Genomic DNA, 20,870 nt, shown 5'->3' with positions numbered 1-20,870 from the left:
GAAAGAGAGAGAGAGAGAGAGAGAGAGAGAGAGAGAGAGAGGGGGAGAGAAAGAGAGAGAGAGAGAGACTGTCCGAAAACTGTGGAAATATTTACCTATTCAAAACTATGAAAATATCTACAAAACATTTCACTTATTTTACTCTTAGTTGAAAAAGCCTAAAAAGACGGAAACCGGTACTAAAATGTACTTCATAATAAAATTATTTTAGCATTTTCTATACGACGGGCTTCGTTCAGTTTTCGCCTACCAAATCCACTCACAAAGCTTTGGTCGGCTCGAGACTATAGCAGAAGACACTTGCCCAAGGTGCCGCGCAGTGTGACTGAACCCGGAACCATATGTTTGGGAAGCAAGCTTCTTATTCTTAAAACAAATATAAGAGACTATTTGAACACTTTCTTCCTACCTTTCATCCAGCTTTGGATCCTGTCTGTGATGACCACCCTCAGCGAATCCCAGTAATTCGGACTTACCGTATATCATTCCTCAAATTATCTTTAATCGACCTCTTGGGCCCTAAACTCCTGTAACATTCACTTCCGCCCTCACATTTTGTTAATGTTCAAATATATAAATATATATATATCACGATGTGACCTGATACCAGTTGTTTCCTCGTCTATACTTTTATTCTATTATACACGCACCTGCTGGATGGAATGCCCTCAGCCAATATTCGTTAGGCAGTTATCACATTCCTGCATTTTTAGTTGCAGTTCAAGTTGCACTAATGGCATCTGCCTATTATCTTGCGTCTCAAACGTACTATTACCTGAATTAAATACGTGCTCGCGCCTGTGTATATGCAAGAGGTGCAAACGTAGGTATACAGTAAGTACCACATCGATGTTAATTCATTAGAATTATTAGCACATTCAATGATTTAGCCTCATTTTTGATATTTTCATTGTCATTATTCATATTACATTTATCGTAACTTTTAATTCTTTTGATAAAAAATAAATGTGTATTGTACATGATTTCTTTTTTCACAAATGTTAGGCAAAAATATCACGAAAACTATTACTCAGAGTTTCACGTTCTTGTTCGTCGGACAGTTTTGTTTAGATTCTAAACAAAACTGTCTGACGATTGGGAACGTGAAACTCTGAGTAACAGTTTTTGTGATATTTTTGCTACTTCTTAATAAAGCATATTACTCTACCCCTGGTATTCGAGTACTATTTTCCCCACTTCGTTTCGCATTTATGTGCTTACTCTGGTATGTAGATAGATAGATAGATAGATAGATAGATAGATAGATAGATAGATAGATAGATTGACATGCATGTATGTGGTGGCAGTGACGGTGGTGGCGGTGGTGGTGGAGAGTGAGGCTGATGGTGGTGATGTAGTGAAAGTGGTGATGGCGGTGTGGTGGTTGTGGTAGTGGCAGCGGCGGAGGCGGTGGTTGTTGTTATAGTTCAAAGTCATTCATATTTTTAGGAGAATCTGTCAAAATCAGATCTATTAAAACAAGTGAATATCGTTAAAGTATTATTGATGGCAGATTCAACCATTTATAGCCTAAGTTCAAATCTTGCCGAGGTCAACGTCATCTTTCATCCTGCAGGGGTCGATAAAGCAAAACACCAGTCAAGTAGTACAATCGATATAATTGATTGTACTCGATTTAAAGATCAATATCGTTATGTCTGTCAGAAATCAATATTACTGGCAGATGAAGGCGGCGAGCTGGCAGAACCGTTAGCACGCCGGACGAAATGCTTAGCGGTAATCGTCTGCCGTTACGTTCTGAGTTCAAATTCCGCCGAGGCCGACTTTACCTTTCATCCTTTCGATAAATTTATGTATATATAAAGTTTAAAATAAAAACATGTACTGAGTTCGATTCACTCGACTGAACATTCTTCAACGCAGTGCCCCAGCATGGCCAGTCTAATGTCTAAAACAGGTGAAAATTACAAGATAATGAAGTAATTATAAATAAGAGCGATAAAGTCCTTCACGAATAACCCTGCCTGAAATGTTGGAATTTACCCCTGGATAATTACAGCGAAGGAGCGTGGCCTAGTGGTTAGGGTGTTGCACACTCAATCGCAAAATCGTGGTTTCGATTCCCGGACGAGGCGCAGTAAAAGAGTAACCCTGAGACGGATTGTCATGTTCAAGGGGAATGCTGTTGTCTTGGTCAGTTATACGCCATGGAAAACCTAACCCTTCTGGGACTCGATACAGTTATGTCCTGAGGCCGAAGAAACCTTATTGCGGTCACTCTAAATACTAGAAACAACAACCAAATACCTCTGATCGCGTCGTACCATCTTAAATAAGGCAGCAATGTATTTTTCTAATGTTATCCTATGCATACCTGACAGCAGCGATTTTCAGACCAGTCTCCAGCCCAATATCAAGGAAAGTTTAAACCCAATCGAAGCCAAATATTTTATTCTACTCCTCGTACTTCGCTCCGTTTTATTTAATTTTTTTTATTATTTGATTATTTCTTTCTCTTCAATACATTTGATACAAAGTCAGAACGTTTTGGCAACTGACAGATGCTAATTAACAACAATACAAACGCCAATCAAAGAAACGATCTTTTTACGAGAGGTCTGGTACTTCACCTATGGCAAGAAGTAATCCTGTTAACATGATTGACGACAAAGGTTGATTTAACAAAGGTTGGCAGTTGTATTCCGATTGCTTCTCATCTGCCGAGTGGTGTTGAATCATTTCTTCATTTGATTCACTTTTGATTCGCTTCCCGCCAATTCTCATAGGAACCAACTTAGAGTTGCAAGTATCTCCAGATACGTCACGAAATTAACGAAAACGCTTACAAGATCTTCTGCTACGTATGCATGTATGTATGTGTGTATGTATGTATGTATGTATGTATGAATGTACGTGTGTATGTATGTGTGTGAAAGAGAGAGAGAGAGAATAAGTTTATATGTAAGTATATATATTATGTATACAAGTATGTGTAATATGCCAATATAAATGGATGTAAGTGTATATTGGTGTGTATATATATATATATATATATACATACACACATATATGTATGGCATATATATATACATAAATATAGGTGTTATATATATCTTATATATATATATACACACACACATATATATTGTATGTATATATAAGTTAATGAACGAATGTACGTACGTATGTTTGTAGATATGTGTGTATATATGAACGTATGTTTGTGTGTATGTGTGTATGGATATATGTTTTTGTCGTTGTTGTGGTTGTCGATGCTGTTGTTCTTCTTGAGAGCCTTGTCAGTCCCGACTGATCAACCCTATTAATGAAAAGCAATCCAAATATGACCAACCTGCATTATTTGAAAGACGTGTTTAGGACTCTGTGCGCCAATGCGTCCTTATGTTTTCCCAAGTCCGTAAGGCATGATTTTAAGAGAGATTTAGCTGCTATTTTTAGAAGGTCGACAACCCACAGAAGCGACCTCGGTAACTGTAACCACAAATCTTCTTCAAACCATGATAAGCAAAAAGAAGGCATTAAAGTATTCCTAGATACCTCTAAACCGTTGGGATTGTCACGGCTGGAATACTCGTTCCCTTAAAGTTAGCTCGATCATGGTTAACCCGGAGCTAAGCTACAATAACAACCATTAGACACAACGAGCAAAAAGGAAATTTATACTCAGCGTATAGACCTGCTAGAAAGTGCAGTCAAATCTAAATCAAATCACACCCTCCCATTTTCAATACAAAGGAGACCACTGAAGATTGTGTAATACCAGGTGCCCCAAAAACAGGCGGGTTGGTCGCGGTTGGATTAATTCTAATCATAGGTTAGCTCTATCAGAAATGACCTGGGGTTAACAACAATAACGCCAACAACAACATTATTAACAATTCATAAAAGATTCATATTTTATAAAAGCCCTTTTTGTTTTCACTGAAGCTGTGGATGTTGGTGTTGCTGTTGTTATTTGTTGTGGACGATTCATTCGTCTAAAAAAGCAAATTCTTCAAGGCGATGCAACAGCATGGCCGCAGTCTAATATCTGAAACAAAGGAAAAACGCTAATAAAAGATACACACACACACACACACACACACACACACACACACACACACACACACACACACAAAGCACATACACACATACACTTACGTGTCTTTATGTATTTCATAACGTTATCGGATTGTCATGATTTCCAAGAACGGAAAACTCTCAACAGGAAAACTGTTGACGTTTCCCTGAAAACAAGTGAGATTAATTTTGCAAAATTCACAGAAGTTTTCAAGTGAATTTCCCCATGGATGCTGGTGTGTGTGTTAAGACATTAGCAGAGACCGGTTTCAGAATAATCACCTGTCTAGCGTGAAGTTCTGAGGGTTGTGACATTGATCTCAGAATTATCTTAGAAGTGAGACGTAGTTTTATTGAAGTTTTAGAACATCAATGATATACTATACAAAAATGTATATATATATATGTATGTATATATATATATATATATATATATATATATATATATATATATATATATATATATATATATATATATATATATATATACATATATATATATATACATATATATACATATATATGCATGTATAAATATATATATATATACATATACATATATATGTGCATACATACATACAATCATTTATAAAAACATGCCAACATAGTCAATATATATGTGTATGTGTAAGTATATATATATATCCATACATCCGTGTGTGTGCATGTATACATACATACATATATAAATGTGTGTGTGTGTGAGTGTAAGAATGTGTGCAAACATCCTAGATGTATGTAGCCATCCATAAATAAATGGATTTTTTATATTTAACGAAAAATACAAAACAGATCACAAAGACATTCTTGAAAGTAAAAAAATGTACAGACTATGGGAAATGACAATATTTCATATGTATGTGTGTGCGTGTGTATGTGTGTGTATGCATGTGTGTATATGTGTGTATGTATTTGCATGTATATATATATATACATATGTATATATATGTATGTGTAAGGATGTATGTGTGTATATATGTATGCATGTATGTATGTATGTTTGTATGTATGTATGTGTATGTATGTGTGTATGTATGTACGTGTGTGTGTATGTATGTATGCATGTATGCATGCATGTATCTATGCATGTATGTATGTGTGTATGAATGTTTGTATGCATGTATGTATGTATGCATATATGCATGCATGCCTGCATGTATGTATGTGTGTATGTGTGTATGTATGTATGGACACATACATATGTATATATTTATATATATATATATATACATATATATATATATATATATATATATATATATATATATATATATATATATATATATATATATATATATATATATATGAATGTATACATACATGTGTGTGTATATACATATATAAATACTTACATATAAATACATACATATATATATATATATATATATATATATATATATATATATATATATATATATATATATATATATATACATATGCAGACGTGGTTATGTCATAAGAAGTTTGCTTCCCGACCACATGGTTCCAGGTTCAGTCCCACGTAGCACCTTAAGCTAGTGTCTTCTACTATAGCCTCAGACCGACATAGACCTTGTGAGCGGGTTCGGTAGACGGAAACTGAATGAAGCCTGTTGTGTATGTATATATATATATATATATATATACACATGAGGGAAAGGCGTTGGTCGATATTACCAAGTACAAGTCAAGTACAGTACTTCACTTGTGCTTGTGGTTTGTATTTTATTCTATCGACTCTGAAAAGATGAAAGGGAATTCGAACTTGACGAATTTACCAAGAAGAAATATGAAGAGTGACATGATTTTACAGACACACTTGAGGGTATCAAATGTATGGTAGGAGACAAAGGTTCTGAGTGGTGCATCAATAATTAGAGGCCTCTACAACAGCAGCAGCAGCAGCAGCAGTAGCAGTAGCAGCTGTAATAGTAGCAACGACATAATGTATGAATGCATGCCAAGCAGACTTTGATTTAGAAAATCCGAATTAATGAAGACTTAAGACCATTTCGAGTGAAAAATAAACGATCCTCTTCAGTGAAGAATTTAACAACCTCTTCACGATTTATAAGTGTCTCGTCTCCATTAATTAAGGTTATTGTGGTTATCACATCAACTATGCCAGCACATGCTGCACACATATACAAGTGCATATATGTGGTTGTATCCGTGCATGCATATATAGTTTTATATATACGATACATATTATATGTTATATATATATATATATATATATATATATGTATATATTACTTCAAGTTTATGTTGTAGTAGTAGTAGTAGTAGTAGTAGTAGTAGTAGTAGTAGTAGTAGTAGTAGTAGCAGCAGCAGCAGCAGTGGTATCACCACCAACCGAGCCCCACCGTTAATCGTAGTAGCAGAGGTAGACTGCGTTTCGTGGGTGCTAAATATGCTTTTTTTTGTGTGAAGTTTAATTGATGTATATCTAGGTTTTATATAATACTTCGGGAACGTAAAAATATATAAATATTAGATAATAGCGAGGGATGTAGTGTTAGTATCGAATAACAATCTGTATGCCTTATGAACGTGGATATATTATAAGAACGCCGTAATACAGTGGTATTCGTCTTGAGACGTTTATACTTAAAAGACTTTATACTTAAAAGTACAGAATATATTCGGTAATAATACTGCTTCCGTCGCTGATATTTAGTATTTACCCAACCTGCCAGCTATTTGCGAGACCATGACCTGTTTTCGTTTCTTTATATCAGTGGAAACGAAGTTTAGCCAACATACGCTGATAGCAGATGCCCATTGCTGCTGATGAAGCCCAAACACGCTGAAATTAAGTGATTTATCAGTTCCACCGCCGGTGCTGGACAATTTTCGTCTGCAACCGATATTTCTATGCTTTTAAATACTAAATGCTTCAATGACAGACTCTCTCAAGTCGAATGTCACAGTACTAACGCCGATTTATAACAATACATCCACGTTATGTAGGATATAAAGATTACTATACATAAATACACTTGCAAATATTATTTATTTAAAAATAGTTACGTGCTTAATGTGGATTTTTTTCCCGGGTGTTAGAATGTGTGAAAATATTGAAACCGTAATTTTAATTCTGTTACTTCGATAAAATACTGTTTTTAAGTTTTACTGTTGTATTTTCGTATAATTCTAATTTGACACGTGACACATAAAACAGAAGGGATTCTATCATAATAGTTTATTCAGTAAAACTCTGAGGAAGGAAACATATCTTGTTCTGTAGTTTGGTTGTTTGACGAAAAGATGTTTGCTTGGCTCAACACAGAGCTGACCGTGCGAGGTGTCAATTCAACTTCAGCAGCCGCGAGGGACTGTCTTTAGAAACTGAAGATGATTGAACCGGAATTAAATAAATATTTGATAAGAGAAGATAGTGGATGGAATTTTTGTCTGCTATTCTTGTATCGTTTCAAAGTTTTGGCACATCTGAATTTCATAACGACATAATGGATGCGTCTCCTTTTTGTTGCAGAGTGTGAAGGGAGACACCAGTGGGCTGAAAAAAAGGGAGAGAAATTCTGTTGGATAGCTAGCAACAGTGTTAATGTCAACTATTTTGCTCACTTCCGCTCACATGACTTTAGCGAACATGACACTTAGGTAGCAGACACCAGCTGAAGGAGGTTCGAAATGGAATCGAACCGGAATCACTTGGCTGCTAAACGAAATTCGAACCTACAGTTCGGTTTATAGTTTCGGTTTATAGAAGGACGAAATATGTCTGTGTGTGCATGTGTGTGTGTATGTAAGTGTGTATGCTTGTGAATGTATGTGCCTTTGTGTGTGCATGTGCGTGTATGCGCAAATGTATGCATGTATATGTAAGTACGAATATATAATATACATAAATAGGCATACACACACGCACGCACGTGCGTGCTCATATATATACATTTACTTGTAAATTACTATATACATTATGCCATGGATGTATATATATATATATATATATATATATATATATATATATATATATATATTTCTGTACTTCTCTATCGTGGTTCTTCATTCATCTTATCTCCTCTCTTTCTTTCTCTCTCTTTCTCTCTGGTTCATTCTTTTCATCTGTCTTTCCATTACAATCCTGTCATGTCTTCATTTCTCTTCAAACTCACACACACACACACACACACACACACCACATGTTCCCCTATCCTACCTCCTATTACTCATTCATACACCCTTAAAACCATGGAATCTGAAACATTAACATTTCCCTCACCACGCCGCTTTCGCTCAGATCAAGGGTGTCCAACAGTCATGTGACGATGCGAGGCGGCGCCGTGCGGCCGCTCTGTGGTTCAGTCATGCGCAGAATAAAAGGGACCACAAAGCACTATCAGACAAGTGTACATCACTTTGAGTAAAGACATTTCCAAGGATGATACATTTTACATATCAATGGTCATTATTAAATGTGGTCAGACGCGGGTCCTCACACGCGCGCGCGCATACAAAGGGACGAACGCTCAGTCATAATCTTTTACTTGTTTCAGCCACTGTGCTTTGCCATGCTGGAGCAGAGCCTTGAAGTGCTTCAATCGAATGAATTGACTGCGGTATTTATTAAATGGACATAAACAAACACCGGGTATCAAGTGGTGACGAATAACAGACACAATACACGCACTCACACACACACGCACAAGCATATATATATATATATATATATATATACAGAGAGATAGAGAAAGAGAAAGAGAAAGAGCGTGGAGGGAAAGAGGGATTGTCAAGTAGGCTGTGTGTGTGTGTGTGTGTGTGTGTGTGTGTGTGAGTGTACGTATACAAAGAATAAGTCTAAAAACTCTTTAAGGCGGTGCTCCAGCATGGCCGCAGTCAAATGACTGAAACCAATAAAAGAATATATATATATATATATATATATATATATATATATATATATATATATATATATATATATATATATATATATATATATATATATATATAAATCATCTCTCCCTGTAATTCGACCCTCAGCATAGGAGTCTGACACGAGAATGAAGCAAACGTCCCAGCCACATTGTAATGACGACCGAGTTACTCATTTAATAAATATATAATTACTTTGATGAGGATGACGTCATCGCCAGTACACTGCCTCCACCACTGCCACTACCACTGTAGGCCATTACTGACAGCACTACATCTGAGATTAAAAACTAAGAATTACTTTCACTACCACTCTAAGCGAAATTACAACCACCAACTACCACCTTTACTAATACTACTACCAGTACCACCGCTAGTGGGACATGGTGCTTGATCTCTTAGCAAATAGAGAGTCATAGGCGCAGGCGTGGCTGTGAGGTTAAGAAGCTTGTATCCCAACCACGTGATGTTCTGGGTTCGGTCCCACCTTGCACCACCTAGGCCAAATGTCTTCTGTTATAGCCCCTGGTCGACCAAAAGCATGTATGTATGTATGTATGTATGTGTATATATATGTATATATATATATATATATATATATATTGATAGAAATGGCAAGACAACAAAAGAAGGAAAGAGACCTTGATATTATGTAAATATAGGAATTTTACTGGAAATATAATATCTGACAATTATTCGGTAGCCATGATAAAACTCCGAGTTACGGATGTAGCGGGCGGAAACTCACGCCAGCATCTCTTCAGTTATCGGGCCATCGAAAAAAATGCCATGAATTTAGGCATGTGGCGGGGTCTAAGCTGCTTTTCCAGATGAGCCATCTTTCCATATCACAAAACTGGCCCGATAACTAAAGAGATACCGGCGTGGGTTTCCGCTCCGACATCCGAAACTCGGAGTTTTATCATGGCTACCGAATAATTGTCACATATTATATTTCCAGATGTATATATCCTAAACGATTAGGTGAAAAGCGCTTTATTTAATATGTGACATTAATAAAAATCTGTAAATGTACAAACATCCAGATTTCTGAGCACCTTAATTTTTATATATATATATATTTATATATATATATATATATATATATATATATATATATATATATATATATATATACATATATATATGCAAAGGTATGAGGAACATAGTATCCAGAAGATCCAAGATAGCAGGTAACGCAATGTGTTGTCTATTCTGTATTTTTTGGGAGTTTGTTCTTAGTGCTTGCTCTTAGGCAGCACAGATCAGAACTTCCGCTTCCGGTTTTAAATCACTTTTAGTCATGCCCAGCCATCTTTTTTCTCTGTCTACCTCATCTTCAACATCCCTATGAAATTGACCACGCATTCTTTTCTTTTTCTTTTCTTTCTTTTCTATTATTCATGAAGAGTAAAATATCCTATTAACCTTGTCTTGGTTCCCTGATTCATTTGTTATTTTAATTTATTTTCCAGAACCCATCATCATTATTCACCGTCTAAAACCTAATGAAAGTGTCCTCGTTGTAAGTCCGTTGTTTCTTCACTCGTTGGCCAGCTGTAAATTTTCCTACGGCGGTCTAATTCAAAACGTTAATATCACATTGGTCATTGAGAATGAATCGAACACGGTTATCGAAGAAATGGACCGAGTATCTCTTACACATGGAGAGTAAGTATTGATTCATTCATTATTTTAATGGCTGAGTAACTGGTTTAATACTTTATTGAGTGATTGATTGATTGATTGATTGATTGATTGATTGATTCAGTGAACTGACTCAGTATTTTTTAATGGTTTAGTTAGAAGACGAAGGGAAGTACTACTGACTCATTCCAGCTTCCATCGCTGTTGACGTAAACGGCGGAAGCTGTTCCCTGACCGGAAATGCAGTCCCGAAGGCTTGCAACAAACTGGACTCCATTGAAGACACACAAGAGCCAGATGATAATATTAAGCGGAGTGAAGGCGGCGAGCTGGCAGAATCGTTATAGCGCCAGGCAAAATACCTGCCGGTATTTCGTCCGTCCTGAGTTCAAATACCACCAAGGTCGAATTTGCCTTTCATCATTTGGGGTCGATAACCTAGGTTCCAGTTGAGCACTGGGGTCGATGCAATTGACTCATCCCCTCCTCCGAAACTGCTGGCCTTGTGTCAAAATTTCAAACCAATATTCAACAGATTTGCCTATTAAGTTTACTACATCAGAATTGATTCACCGACTGGCCGGCTGGCTGGCTGGTTGCTTGGCTGGCTGGCTAATTAGTTGTTAAACTAATTAATTAAAGAACGGTGGATTGAATTTATTGCGGTATTTATTCCAACTTTGTGCTTTCTGAGTTCGAACCCTAACGAGGTCGACTTTATAAATATTCTGGAGTGTGATGATCGTCAAGCCACATTGTCTCGGCTGCGTTCTGGTTGTTTGTGCAAGGGATAAAGTGCCTTGTTGTTTTTAGCTATAGACCTTTACTTTGCGAGTTCAAATCTCACTAAAGTCAGCTTCACTTTACAAACATCTACGATCGAAAACATAAACTAAGTCACAGCAACATAAGCAAACCAACGCCGGTTATGAAGTTGTGTGATGGATAAATAGAAACGCATACACACGCACACGAATATAAGCGACGGGCTTCCATACAGTTTCCGTCTACTACATTCATTCACAAGGCATGAGTTAGCCAGGTGCTATAGTAGATAAGTACTTGTCCAAGGTGTTGCGCTGTAGGATTGAAGCGAAAACACATAACTGCGAAACAAGGCGTTCAACCGCAGAACCAAACCAACTCCGCTACACGTCTGAGCCCGATCTGTCAGATATAATCATATGATTACGTATAGATTGGACTGTTTATACATGTACACATGTATGTATATATATGTGTATATATATATATATATATATATATATATATATATATATATATATATATATATATACACACACATACATAGAGTTACATAGGTACGTATATGTATACATATACACCCATCAACATGTATACACATTTATATATAAATAACTTGCATCTGTGATCTTTCTTTATTGCCTATATGTATGTATGCATGTGTGTGCGTGTGTGTGTGTGTGTGTGTGTGTGTGTGTGTGTGTGTGTGTGTCTAGTAAACTTGAAAATAATAAAAGCACAAAAAAAGGAAACTTCGATGACTAAAGCGAAACCATATAACATCCGGAGTGAAGTAATATCTGAAAATACGTAAATGCGGCGAAAAAAAGAAATATCAATGTGATATTTTTATTTGTTGAAAATGCCACTATTTAAATAGTGAAGCTTTACGTGTCAAGCTTGGGGCAATGAATCATAGAATCGTAATGGTAGAATCGTTATGTCTGTCTAGAAATAATTCCGTAAGTCCTGATTCTGTAGTTTTTGTATTTTCCAGATTCTGTTGTAGCTCCGTCCTACTTGAGCTCTCTTACGCAAGTTAGCTGCTAGGACGACGCACAGGGCCATGGCAAGATCCATGCTAGGAATATAATTATGAGAGCATATTCGAAATAAGAGAATTCGGGAACGGAGCGGAGTGAAGGATGGAATCGCAGAGAACCGAAAGCACAAGTTCCGTTAGGCCAGACATATCGCAGGTTTCACAGACAATAGGCGGACCCGCTCAGTCGCCGAGTGCTATCTAAGAGATCGTCCAAAGGAAAGGCAAAGGGGCCGATACAGTTTGGCACCAGTGGCATCGCAACTCATTTCTACAGCAGAGTGAACTGGAGCAACGTGAAATAAAGTCTTGCTCAAGAACACAACACACAGCTCGGTCCGAGAATCGAACTCACTACCTCATGATTGTGAGCCCGACCCTCTAACCATGGAGCCGTTAAACAACAACAATAACCAATATAAGGCTCTCTACATGGTTACTTGTTCTGTTAGAAATAGCAGTCAAATCTTCCTGGCTCACATCCAGTTGTCTTAATGAAAAGATTCGCTGGATTATGTTGTCCTACACACACCCTAATGAGACGTGATGGCCACGGTGGTAATATCTTTCACCATTGATTTGCTTGATCCTGGTTGATCTGAAGTTAAATAATAACAACAACAACAACAATAACAACGACAACAGTAACCAATAGAGGGGGGGTCTTTAATGATCGCCTGGTCTGTTAGAAATAGCAGCTAAATCTTCCCACGCTCCACTATCTTGAATAAGAAAGAGATAGTACTTTGAATACTGTTGTCTTTCACACTTTATTGAGACGGTATGGTCACGGTTGGAATACTTTTGACCATAGACCTACCTGAGTGTGGTTGATCAGCTAAACAGCAACAACATCGATAACAACCAATTCTAAAACCACAAAACTTCGAAATTTTAAAAGTATTCTAAGAACTTTCAGCATTTTTTTCGTTAAATTCTTCTCTTCACTTTTGAATAAAGCAACATGTCTCTTATGTGTTCCATGGAAATAATGTTTGTCCATTTTTGGTAAATTAAATTTGTAAAAGCCAGGTGCTAAAGGTGAAAAGTTTCCTAGGAACAATGTTTAGAATTTGACCTGGAATTCTGTTTCATTGCAAAAGATAATTCTGTGTCTGAGTTTCGTATTTTTTGGTAGGCTTATTCGCGTATGTTTACGTGTATATATGCATGTGTAGATAGATAGATAGATAGATAGATAGATAGATAGATAGATAGATAGATAGATAGATATACCATTCGCACCGAAAGCCTCTCTCTATATATATATTTACGTATATGTGTATATGTGTATGTGTGTGTGTATACATATCCATATGCACGCATGTATATGTATAGGCACATGACTATATTTATGTGTGTGTGTGTGTGTGTTGGTGCATATGTATGCACATATATAGCCACGTGAAAATATATATATGTGCTTGTACGTATGTATATGCACATGTATATCTGTATACGGTTTGTGTGCAAGTGCGTATAAATGTGGCTATGTGTGGATATTTATGTGTGTATGTACTTGCGTGTGTGTATATGTCAAGTTAACTCTACTTGTGTTATGTATAAATGTGTGTTTGTATGTGCACGCACACACACACACACACACACACACACACACACACACACACACATACACATACATGTACTCTAGGTATAGAGACACATTTAATAGCAACACATACATATAACATATATGTGTATGTATATATATATATATATATATATATATATATATATATATATATATATATATATATATATATATATATATATATATATATATATATATGTATATATATATATATATATATATTTGTGTGTGTATATGTATGTATTATGTATGTATATACATACATGCACACTCATACATAAAATTTTAGATTCTTACCCAAGAAAACGTCTACATGAAACGCTCACACACACCTTACGTGCGTGTATATTCGTGTGTGCGCACATGTATGAACGCATGCATACAAATGTATGAAAGCACACAGGTTATATAACCATACGTTTCTATACATACATATGAAAAACTGGTCAACGCAACTACACTTAGAAAATGTCCTAAAACACAAACGCACACACACACATACACATATACACATACACACACACACATCACTCTAACCTGAACGCGCTTCTGATGACTGTATGGAACTGCAACGACTACAACCAGACCTTTGGTCCTCGAATAGCGATGTCTCTGACAGAAGAAGTCTCGGTAATGAGTTTGGATGAAACAAAACAGATTCCATTTTTGAGACTACCAATTACCAACCCCTACCCCTTCTTCCTTTCTCTCTCTCTCTCTCTCGCTCTCTCGCTCTTTCTCTCACACGCACACACACACCCTCCTCAACACCAAACCTCACTTAAATGCGCTAACAGTTACGTCAATGCACATTTAACTCTTTCTGTAAAATAATTCTTTCTTCGTTCTTAACATTTCTCTCTCCTTCACTCGCATTTTTGCTATTTCCCACTTTCATTATATCTGTTTCTCTCATTCGCCCATCTCTCTCTCTCTCTCTCTCTCTCTCTCTCTCTCTCTCTCTCTCTCTCTCTCTCTCTCTCTCTCTCTCTCTCTCACTCACTCACTCTGTCTCTCTCTCTCTCTCGCACTCTCTGTCACACTTTCTCTCTCACACTCTCTCTCTCCCTCTCTTTCTCCTATCTACCTATCTCTCTCTCCTTTCTGTCTTCCCACGCATGTGTGTGTGTGTGTGTGCGTGTATGCATGTGTGTCACGTATGCCAATAATGAACAGGATGGAAAGTTGTACTCAATAGATTTAACAAAAATTTACGATAGGGGCCTCCAAAGCCGGAAGTTTGAGAGGAAAAAGGGAGTGAGCGCTCCTTTACCAAACCGCGAGAGACCAATGGCGGTTTTGTTCAAAAACGAAAGAAAACATCCGCAACACATTATGTTAATATTTATTAGGAGTCAGTAGAGACGCTGCATTCCGTTGCTTTTCAGCAACAGGGGTCAATCACGCAACATCGTGCGATACCGGTTGAGTCTAATTTTGGTACTTGGGGGATGATCAGGTGGTGGATAGTGTCGAACTCTTGTAGATTGGCTTCATGCTTATGCTGGTCGATGCAACTATGAGAGAGTGCTCAAGTTTAACCCGCTTGTGCCAGGAGGGACTAATCTTCATCGATTTTGCATCGAGATTTGATAAGCATGCAGATCCAATAGGTTCTCCGGACACACGGAAGTCCCTTAAAAAGAATAGTGTCCAGTGACGGCAGATATACAGTATCCCGGACCTCCTATTCATCGGTAACGCTTGGCAGTTGGAAAAAATTTGCAGCCAATCATAATCTACAATGTCTTATTTCGTTAGTATACGTGGTGTCTGTCCATAAAATTCTAAGTTATGGCGGTACGATTAGCTCCACCATTTCTTAGTTTCGAAATGTATTGTAAGAGAGGAGTTGAGTGCTCTCTACACCTCAACATAAAGTAATGTATTTGTTTGTTATATCGGCTCTTAAATGTAGTGAGTCCCGTACAATTTTTGTTGAGATCATATAATCTGCAATTGCTCTGTAAACGACTGCCTCAGAGAAGCATAATTCAATAAGTGGATAGTTAGAAGAGTGGACACAATAAAATGTTGACTGTTAAAACAGGGTGTGTATGAGTGTATGTCTTCGAGGATATCAAATATAGAAAGAAACTATTTAGATAAGAACACTTAGCTTTAACATTATTCCTTTTAAAAACTTTGAGAAATTTATGCATATTTTGTAGGTAACCATTTTGTGGAGGAAACAAAAACAAACAGTCTTGCGAAACCCTTTATTTCTACTCCATAATAGTTCTCTCGTGAAGACAATAAATATACCATAAACTTTTTTCTTTGACCGATTAAGAATCATCATGATAGAAGAATGAGTTTATAAAGCTCATTATTATCATGGTGTCGAAGTACGGAAAGGTAGGATTCTAAATATAGAATTAGAATATGTAGAGTGGCTGATATTTTCAGTATTGTTGCAACACTTAATAACGATGTAACTGCAGTTCCATTCTATCAGTCTCGTGGCATTTCTAATCCAAAAGTTAATCGCATAGAAATATATACATACGGATTAAATCCAGATCACATTTGAAGAGATTTATTAACCATCACCTAGTACAGGAAAGCAAATTTATTAATGGACATATGCATACACATCTGTGCATATATATAAAACGCATATGTAAAAATACATATGCATATATTTATATATACGCACGTTTACACACGCGCACAAACACACACACACAAACACGCACACGTTTGTGTGCGTGTACAAACTTGTGTATAAATATGAATACGAATATATATATATAATTTTGAACCATATATATATATATAAGGGTTTTTTTATGATAGTGTATAGAGGAATATATTATTCAAAAGAATTCCAACTCTGTTTTTTATGTTCTATTTATATTCTTATAAAATTAATGTAGGATATAGAATGTGGAATATATAGTATATATAGTAAAATGAAATGATGTATTGAATGTCTTATAGAATAAATGAAATATTGTCCACAAAATAAATTAAAAATTGTCCACAGAAGAGGTTTAAAGAATTTTTTAATAACTCATTCTCGAATTGCCCCTTTATTGGTATACTAAACATTGTGTACGAAAGGTATAAACTCAACATAACCTTACGCATGCCTCACCTGTGGGGCGTGTGCCCCACGTTGGGAAACACGGCTTTAGAGTGTGCTTTTTTTCCAGATATATTATCCCCTGACGATGTATATACTATATATATATATATATATATATAGAGAGAGAGAGAGAGAGGTTGGGCTGAAAGGTTCCTACGGTGCTCTCCAGTCATAGTGAAGACAATCCATTTAAGAGAAGGAAATCTCAGAAATAAAAAACGTTCAACGAAGAATTGCATCAAGCTTTCGTCGACCCCGGTGGCATTTGAACTCAGAACGTAAAGACTGACGAAATGCCGCTTTGCCAGGCGTGCTAACGATTCTGCCAGCTCGCCACCTTGCCAATAGCAAATATTAACAGTGGCTGCAATGCACGTTGATGAATACTGCTTTGTTAATGGTGTGTTTTATACAGTAGACACAACAGCTGGAATACTCCATCATCTATTTGTGCCCTTGTTAATAAAATTTTAAATATTTTGAATCCTGAAGAACTGACATGACGAAGCTATAATGTGATATCATATAAGCTGCCACTCATTGCAGCTACTAACATCATTTATCACTGCATGTATTAGCATGTGAGGGTCTCCCCTGGTTACTCTGGTCTCCACGTGTTATAAGAATGATGCTTTTCCATGAGTTGTTTATTTCTTGACATACCGGTTTCTACTCGTTTTCCAAATTATTTTAAGAATTAAACAATTTAGGTGACGAGCTGGCAGAAACGTTAGCACGCCGGGCGAAATGCTTAGCGGTATTTCGTCTGCCGTTACGTTCTAAGTTCAGATTCCGCCGGGGTCGATTTTGCCTTTCATCCTTTCCGGGTCGATAAATAAAGAAATGTTGGATGAGAAAGTATTACACTGGTTCACAGAAACCTTTGGTGACCGTTACATCTTCACTCAAGACCGGGTTCCGGCAAACAAATTCAATTTGACACACAGGTGTTGTAAAAAGCATCTCAGCGATTTCGGGAACAAGAGAATATGGCCTGCCTCAAGTCCAGACATCAATATCATGGACTTTGCCATCTGGTTCATCATATAGAGTAATGTTTCTGCTTGCTCCTATTTAAACGTGTCAGATCTGAAGAAAGTTCTTCTGTCTTCATGGGTCAAGTTGGATGAAGATGAAGTATTGCGCTCATGCAACTCAGTGACCGCTCCTTTGTGTGATCAAGGCGAAAGATGGTCATTTGAAATGTAATTATTACAATGGATTTTATATATGTATATATATATATATATAAGATAAGATAATAAGAGTGAAAAAACTACAGAAGGCTTGTGTTACATGGTTAAAGTATATATTTAAATTATGTCAGAAAAATGTTAGAAAAATGTTATAAAATCTTTTTGGTATATAAACATTGTATTTTGAGAAATAACCGGTTTCGTGTTGTCTTTTCAAATTTCTCTACTTCATTGTAACGTGTTCGCTCCAGTCTGAAAAAGAAGAGTTCTAGATAGAGGGAGGTAATTAGGGATTTCTTCCGGTATAGGGGAGATAATCGAAATCTAGGAGGTGGTAGAATTTGATTAATTTACCATGGTTTTGTTCTATATTTTTTTCCTTTTTTCTCAGTGGGGTGATGAATTTCCTTATTTAAATGTGTTAGCAATGGTTAAGTTTGGGTTTGTATTTTTGAATGAAAAAGGTTTCCTTATTTAATCTAATCTGTGTTGGTGTTTTAATGGCACATTGATAGAAAGGAAAGACTATAAATTGTGGTAGCATTTGTTTTGCGCATTTCTCAATATGATCACTAAAAGGTATCATTCGGTATTCTGGGCATGCAATCTGCTGGCGGTGCAGAGTGCATCTACGTCTGAGTGATAATCCTGTGGACCCTATGTAGTTCTCGTGGCAGCCCGAGCATCTTATTACATAAATAAGATTTTCTGAGATATATATATATATATATATATATATATATATGTGTGTGTGTGTGTGTGTGTGTGTGTGTGTGTGTGTGTGTGTGTGTGTGTGTGTGTGTGTGTGTGTGTGTGTGTGTGTGTGTGTGTTATAGATACAAACACATATACATATAATATATAGTGAGAATTTACAAAAAACAAAAGACGCTTCGCCTACGCTCTTCGACATACACGTATAAATGTATGTATGTGTGTGCGTGTGTGTGTGTTAGTGTATTCCTGTGTGCATCGTATTTTCATGTCACATACTGTTTGACAGTCATATTACACAATGCATATATACTCGACATACATGCACTGTTTAATGACTTTATCGATTAGTATTGCAGGGCTAAATGCCATTTTAAGTGTTTGTTTAATTGCCTTAGTAATTAGGAAGAATTTTTGTGGAGAGAATTTTAAAGCTTGTTTAAGGAAATAATTTGTATTCTTTTTTTTTTTTCATTTTTAATTGGTTTTCGTTCATTATTTATTAATGTGAAAGACAATTTTAATAGTTCTTTTGGCATTTGGTTTAGAATTTTGTGTTTTTGCGTGAAAATATCAACGTGGTTGATTGTCTCTGGTTGTCTGTGAGTTTGTATGTATCTATTTGTGTGTGGGTGTGGGTGTGGGTATGAGAATGTGTGTGTTTTTATAATATTGCGTCTATGTTGAGTGAGCCTAAAATTTATATTGTTGTTCAAACATACGAGTTTATCTAGATGGATATATGGATGCGTGCGCGCTGTACTGTGTGCGCACACGCATATGCATGCACACTCACACATATGTTTATGCGAATATATGTGTGTGTGTGTATGTGTGTGTGTGCGCGCGCGTATGTATACAAATATATATATATGTATATATATATATATATATATATATATATATATATATAAATATAGGCGCAGGAATGGCTGTGTAGTAAGAAGTTTGCTTACCAACCACATGGTTCCGGGTTCAGTCCAACTATGTAGAACCTTGGGCAAGTGTCTTCTATTATAGCCTCGGCCCACCAAATCCTTGAGTGGATTTGGTACACGGAAACTGAAAGAAACCCGTCGTATATATATATATATATGTGTGTGTGTGCGTGTGTGTGTGTGTGTGTGTATGTGTGTGTATGTACTTGTGTCTGTGTTTGTCCTCTCACCATCGCTTGGTGTTTTTACGTCCCCGTAACTTAGTGGTTCGGCCTAAGACATGCGTGTATATGTGTACGTGTGCGCGCGTTTTTGTGTTCCTGTATACATGTGTACGTATGGTACTAATGACGTGTATTTGCATGATTGTGTGTGTATGCCACCTCTCACTTACATGTATGCGCTTGTATTTCGTTTCACGTGCATCGAATGTGTGTTGTACACGAGTCTTGATCTGTGTTAACACGTGTGCGCTGAACTGCATGTGTTGTTTTCGGTGGCGCTTCAAGGCTTATCTTTCTTCTTCTGTGTACGAATGTGTGATCGTATGTAGAAAAGTGTGTGTGTGGTGTGTGTGTGGTGTGTGTGTGTGTGTGTGTGTGCGTGTGTGTGTGTTTATGTGTGTGTGTGTGTGTGTGTGTGTTTGTCTGTGTGCGTGTGTTGTTTTTATATTTTTGTGACAGATTTATTTAAGACAGGTGAATGTTTTCCCTTTGTCCTCTTACGATGTGATCGCTTCCGGTTGGTGTTTAGTAACCAGGAAGATGTCAAATACATATCGACGTAAGCAGTCGGTTGCTTTGGTATTTCACTATGAAATTTACATCTAAAGTTGAACATTTAAAAAGTAGCAAAGCGTGGTCGGAGTGGGGAGCCCATTGCAATGCCATGAACTTTGTGTTGGTTTTCACTTCATAACAACGGAAATAAACTTCCGTTGTGTAATGTTGCAGTATTTTGGGAGAAA

At 36.7% G+C, this 20,870-nt stretch overlaps 1 protein-coding gene across 1 annotated transcript in view; it reads left to right on the top strand.

The window, feature by feature from the left end:
- LOC106883653 (uncharacterized) overlaps positions 1-20,870 on the top strand; it is a 125,293-nt gene that overhangs the window by 55,824 nt on the left and 48,599 nt on the right. Inside the window, exon 2 of the mRNA XM_052971436.2 lies at positions 10,395-10,590. Coding sequence (XP_052827396.2) covers positions 10,395-10,590 — 196 coding nt within the window. The remainder of the gene's footprint in view (positions 1-10,394; positions 10,591-20,870) is intronic.

This window comes from Octopus bimaculoides, chromosome 11, assembly GCF_046866305.1.
Source record: "Octopus bimaculoides isolate indiv1 chromosome 11, ASM4686630v1, whole genome shotgun sequence".
NCBI classification, from domain to species: domain Eukaryota; kingdom Metazoa; phylum Mollusca; class Cephalopoda; order Octopoda; family Octopodidae; genus Octopus; species Octopus bimaculoides.
The sequence above is the reverse complement of the archived record's forward strand: the minus strand, read 5'-3'. Positions and strand labels throughout refer to the sequence as shown.